The 6,033-nt window shown below is 46.7% G+C and overlaps 1 protein-coding gene across 1 annotated transcript; it reads left to right on the top strand.

The window, feature by feature from the left end:
* Positions 1 to 4,958: 4,958 nt before the first annotated feature.
* Positions 4,959 to 5,552, top strand: LOC141027315 (uncharacterized). Its single transcript, XM_073504311.1, has one exon. It carries the CDS (start codon positions 4,959 to 4,961, stop codon positions 5,550 to 5,552), a length of 594 nt encoding a protein of 197 aa, XP_073360412.1.
* The last annotated feature ends 481 nt before the right edge of the window (positions 5,553 to 6,033 follow it).

The raw sequence follows: 6,033 nt of genomic DNA, 5'->3' as shown, positions 1-6,033 counted from the left end.
AAATTTCACGCAACTCAAGGACCCACGGAGAGAGTTGGGGATTTCGTTATTTTCATATTTGGGTTTCTCAAATTTTGAAAATAGGATCATTTGTTTTAATTATTTTTCTCTCCGAAAATATTTCATATCAAAATATATGCGATGGGATAAAATGACTTCTCCACAAATAATGAAATATTGGAGGAAAATATTAAAAACAAATATTTGATTTTATTTGATTTTATTCGAATTAGGAAAAATACGCGTTTTTCGAAATTGCATTTTAGGCCCAAATAAATGTTCATCTTGTCCGGCTTATTTTTAGAGGACGGGGAACATTTATTTCGGGATTTTTGGAGTCCGTTTAGTATTTCTTTTCTTACTTTTTCTGCACGTCCGATTTTTTTTTAAAAAGTCAACCGCCTTACGAGCCGTGTCCGACCCAGAAACCTCAGCCCGGCCGGCCTTTAAAGCCGCGGCCCGAGCCCCGCCTCAGCCCAAGTCGCCGCCGCCCGCGCCGCCGCCGCCCCGCGCCGCCCGCCGCCTGCGTCGCCCCGCTGCCCGACCCGCCACCCACCGGAGCCCCGCCGCCGTCCGCCGCCGCCCGCCGGAGCCCCGCCGCCTCTCGCCCGACGCCGCTCGCCGCCGCCGCCGCTCGCCGCCGCCGCCATCACGCGAACCGAGGTAGCCGCCGGTTTTTCTTGAAAAACCGTTCGGTTTTATTTCGAAACCGAGATGCGTTTTTTTATATTAGATCGGTTTATTTTTTTCCGGTTTAGTTAAATAGCGAATGCCCGTTCGTTCGTTCGTTTTAACGAACGGTTTTCGTTTTTTACAGACAGCGAACGTTCGATCGTTAGCCTGTTCGTCAGTTTTTCATTTTCTCGGATTTTCCGCGATTATTCCTGATCGCGATTTCTGATCTGTTTTTCGTTTTAGTATAACTTTTCGCTCGTTTATTGGAATCAGGCGATTCAAGCGCCTAGAGTTTCGTCTCGAAATTCTCTTTCCGTTTAGCCAACTCAAACAAGTTTTTGCTACTGTAAAATTTGACTTAGATCCAGATTAGTAAACGAAGCTTGTTTCTTTTGCCGTTTGACCTTCGTTGCTTCGTTTGAATTGATTCTTTTTGCAAACCGGAGTTCTTAAGTTGAACTTTCTGGTTAGATCTCTTATTTTGAGTTTTATTTCGTGCACCCTTGCTTGATTGCTTATGTATGTATTGTTTGTTTGCGATAGAGTACCCGGAGTGCGAAGCGTGCTACTACGAGTCTCTAGGTTTCATGGATCATCAGCAAGGCAAGTAACACTTTGATCATACTTTTCATCACCCAGTTTTATTGCATTAGATCAATCCTCAAACAGTTGCATGATTAGGATCTGATTTATATGTGGGTTTTGGGAAGTAGATGAGGTAGTGCCTATTGTCCTGTTTACTATCAAACCTTTGGGAGTTACTTCTATGTTTGCTTATATCGCTATGCTATGCTCGTAGACGTGGATTGGATTTGAGTGAATTCTTCATGACAGATGTGAGATTATTAATTTATGGTTCAACTTAATGTGGCTACTTTAATTTACATCTGGGTGGATTGAGGCACCTGGAGAAACCAGTGTTGTCTGTATTTTTGGATATCTCGGAGTACCCGTGTGATCATCCTATGGACCGCCACCCAGACTCAAAGGGATCATGAGATTATTCATGCTAGAAACTTTCGTGTGGAACCACAAGCTATTATGGGCTCTAGCATAGTTGAGTAGGTTACATGACCTCTTGAAGAGGTGGGCTAGCAGATGTAGGGGAAAGTAGGTGTAACTGTCCATCCGTTTCTGAAAGATTGTGTCTCGGTCATCCGTTTCTCAAACACCATGTAGTGCGAGAAATCAAGCGGAGGCGATCGAGTCTTGTGGGGAAAAGTGCACAAACCTCTGCAGAGTGTACAAACTAATCATGATTAGCCGTGTCCCCGGTTATGGACATCTTGAGTATCTAGTTCTTGGATTATCATGTGAATCTCATCATCATGTTACTTAATTTAATTTGATTGGGTTAATCCCGTTCTTAATTGGGATTGAGTTGGAGGTACCTTCTCAATGTTTAACAACCACAATGATAGTTAAATAAAATTTATTCCTTTGTGGTAGGGAAAAATTGGCTTTTCGCAAAACTGTAACCATAGAGCTTTTCACCAGCCAAATATGCATGTAGTGATAGCATTATTCTGTTCATTACTCTCTATGTGTTACTTTGCCAGCATATTCCATGTGCTGGCCCGTTTTTGGGCAGTAAGGTATCATGTTGCAGACTTTTCAGACGACGAGTAAGGAGCCTTAGGTCGTGGTCTTATACTCAGTGATGCCGTTGGAGTTGATGGACTCACTTTATCTTCCAAGTCTTCCGATGTTATCGTATTTTAGATGGCCTTAAGCCATATTTATTGTATTGAGTTCTCTTGAACTATTTGATGTAATAAGTGTGTGATTGCTACTCTGTTATAAATTCTTCAAAGTACTATGCGTGTCAGCATTACCGATCCAGGGATGACACTGATGCACAGAGACTAGACTGTTTGAGGTCTGGTCGCTACACTTCATCATCGATTCGATCAACGTGATCGACGACCAGAGACCGACACATCACCTCACCCCCTTTGTTGCTCGACTGTGCAGAGGTACCATCGAGTGCCGAGAGTGATACCTCGTAATGCACTCCTGATGATAACTCTGTAGTGTAGCTATTCGGTCGTGGCCATGGAGGGTGATTCCTCCTTCACCACTCCCAATACGACTCTGTCGTGCAACCCCTCAAGTGTGAACCTCGAGCGTGATTCTTCATACGTTCACCTTGACGATTACATCAAGTGGATTCCACCGAGGGTGATTCCTCGGATTCCCCCTTGATGTTTTGGACACACAATTACACTCGCTTTAATTCAGACCATTGTTAAAGTCGGGTCGGTCCTGAGGGGTACCCGTGAGTTGGCGTGAAAGTCGGGCAGGCCCGGAGAGCACTCGCGAGATAATTACGTGGCACGGCCGGGCATTCTGGGCACTTGCCGTATGTCCACGAGACGGGGCGACGGGGTCACATCGATCATGAGTTCTGCTCGTCTCCACGAGCTTCTAATACACTAAAGGTTTGGGTATTTGTTCTGAGTTAGCCTCTGGCCTTTACGCACTAACCACCACGCGGGAATAGTTATGGGCCTCAGCGTCGCAGTATCAGCCGAAGCTTTGTCAGACGTCCAGTTCAGCATTGCGGCACGGCTGGGCCGGCACCCCAGAGGTGGTGCCTAGGTCCGCCCTACACGCAACGACCCGTAGTGCAACGGGCGATGGGCCCAAGACCCCGGAGTGCTTAGGATGTAGACCGGCGGGGACCTCTCTGCTGAGGCTAGGTAGGACTGCGACGTGTTGATCTTCCGAGGACGGGCATTGACTCAGAAAAGTGTGTCCGGCCAGAGTAATCAAGCATGTTGGGTAACGTGGTGCACCCCTGCAGGGTAGTTATCTACTCGAATACCATATCCATGGTAATGGACGTTCAGACTTGTATCTTGATCTATTACAACTAGAGCTGGATACTTGAGATATGTGATGGATATGTTGGCTCCGGGATTGCTTTCTCGCAGGGAGTCAAGGAAGGATCTCTGGGCGTTGTTTCTACAACATGCTTGTTAATTAAACTGCTATTCTTTACTCTTCTGAATGCTGCAAGATGCTTGGGGCTGCTTGAAGATGCTAGCCTTCGATAGGCTAGGCCTTCCCCTCTATTCTGGCATTCTGCAGTTCGGTCCACAGATACAACCCTTCTATTTGGTACCAATGCATACTTAGTATAGATCCAATGCTTGCGAGTACTTTGGATGAGTACTCACGGTTGCTTTGCTATCCCATTTCCCCCTTCTTCTTGTTTCCAGTTGTTGCAACTAGTTGGTGGATCACTAGAGCCAGATGCCACCGTCGTCGGATACTACTACATGGAGGCCACCGAAGACCAGGAGTAGTTAGGAGGTCCCAGGCAGGATTCCTTGCCTCTTCGATCGTTGTTGTTTTTGTGCTTGCCTTCTTAAGGCATCCTTGTTTAACTTATGTTTGTACCCAGATATTGTTCCTTCCGCTGACTCTTGTGTATCGAGCTTTTGTATTTGAGCCATCGAGGCCCCTGGCTTGTAATATAAAGCTTGTATTATTTTATTTGTGTCTAGAGTTGTGTTGTGATATCTTCCTATGAGTCCCTGATCTTGATCGTACACATTTGCGTGTGTGATTAGTGTACGGTCGAATCGGGGGCGTCACATTTAAGTTAAGAGATATATGCTTGTAATCTCAACCTCCTTTTCTCTCCTGCAAGTTTTCTCTCCCGTATCTCCTGTAAACACTGAATCCTAGCGATCGGCGACAAACCGTGTAAGCCACGACAGGGGATCTTTCTGTCTCTCGTCAATATATATATACAATGCGGCTCTCCTCCTGGAGAGTAGGAACGCTTCAATCCTACATGATATACAGAGCCAATCCTCTTCCAATCTAGCTACAGAAAACAATCAAACCACCTGCCATCGATCCTGTCTCCCTCTTCAACTCCGATCGTCCACAACCTCGGGCTGCCACCGTCCGAGAAACTATCAAGGGGAAACTATCTCCTCTAGAAGGCCCAGCTATGCCCGCCCCGCGAGGAGCGCAAGTGACAGGGCTCCTGGACGGAACCGATGCGGCCCCTCCAAAGCAAACGGAGCAGCAGCAACAGGACAAGACCATGGTCATGGTGCCAAACCCGCTCTATGGACCGTGGCTCTCGAAGGATCAACAGGTTCCCAGCTACCTGTTGAATTCTCTCTCGACGGAAATCCTCGCGCAAGTCGTGAGGAAGGAGAACATCTTCGATCTCTGGACTGCCGTCACAACAATCTTCGCATCGCAGTCCCAATCTCGAATCACAAATTAGAATCGCCATCACCACCACAAAGAAGGACACCATGAGCAGCAACTCCTACATCGCCAAGATGAAAAATCTCGGCGACGAACTTGCAGCAGCAGGCCGCCCCGTCTCTAATCCTGAGATGGCCAACTACGTGCTTGCTGGACTCGACCGGGATTACGATCCAGTGGTGGCAGCCATCGGTGCTGTCAAAACGTCTATCACAGTGGACGAGCTTTTTGGAAAGATTGATGCCTTTGACCAGCGCATGGAGATGTTGGGTGATGGGGGAGAAGGCGGCTTCAACTCATCAGCAAATCTGGCATACAGGGGGCACGGGCAATACAAGTCAAGAGGACGTGCTCGTGGCAACAGAGGGCGTGGTCAAGGGAGGCGATCTCCTTCCTCTTCTGGCGGTGGCGACAGGAACTCCAGAGGCCGCCCTCAACAACGGCAGCATCACCAACCATCTAGGGACTACCCTGAATGTCAAATATGCTTCAAGCATCATCGAGTTGGCGCCCGTGAGTGCTGGAATCGCTATGAGGAGGATGAGTATGAGGAAAAGGAGGCTAACGCTGCCACCAACTCCTATGGCATTAACACAAACTGGTATGCAGATACCGGTGCTACAAATCATATCATGGGATAGTTGGACAAGCTAACCATCAGAGACAAATACCATGGAGGTGACCAAGTGCACACCGCAAGCGGTTCTGGTATGAAAATTACTCACATTGGTAGTTCAATTTTCAAAACCCCCATGATTTTTTTATCTAAATAGAGTTCTATATGTCCCTGAAATATCAAAAAAATGTTCTCTCTGTTCATAGATTTACTCTTGACAATCGTGTGCTCATTGAGTTTTATCCTTATTTCTTTTTGGTTAAGGACTTGGACACGAGGAGAATCCTTCTTAGGGGCAAGAGCGTGGGAGGTCTCTACCCACTCATATCTTCATCATCGTCATCCAATAAACAAGATTTTGTTGCAGTCAAGCCATCTTTAGCCAAGTGGCATAGTAGACTAGGTCATCCTTCATCAGTTATTGTTATACTTGTTCTTAGTGAGAATAAACTTCCCCACTCTCATGAATCTAGCAATGAGTTAGTTTGTGATCCATGTCAGCAAGC

The sequence above is a fragment of the Aegilops tauschii genome, chromosome 7, assembly GCF_002575655.3.
Source record: "Aegilops tauschii subsp. strangulata cultivar AL8/78 chromosome 7, Aet v6.0, whole genome shotgun sequence".
NCBI classification, from domain to species: Eukaryota; Viridiplantae; Streptophyta; class Magnoliopsida; order Poales; family Poaceae; genus Aegilops; species Aegilops tauschii.
The sequence above is the reverse complement of the archived record's forward strand: the minus strand, read 5'-3'. Positions and strand labels throughout refer to the sequence as shown.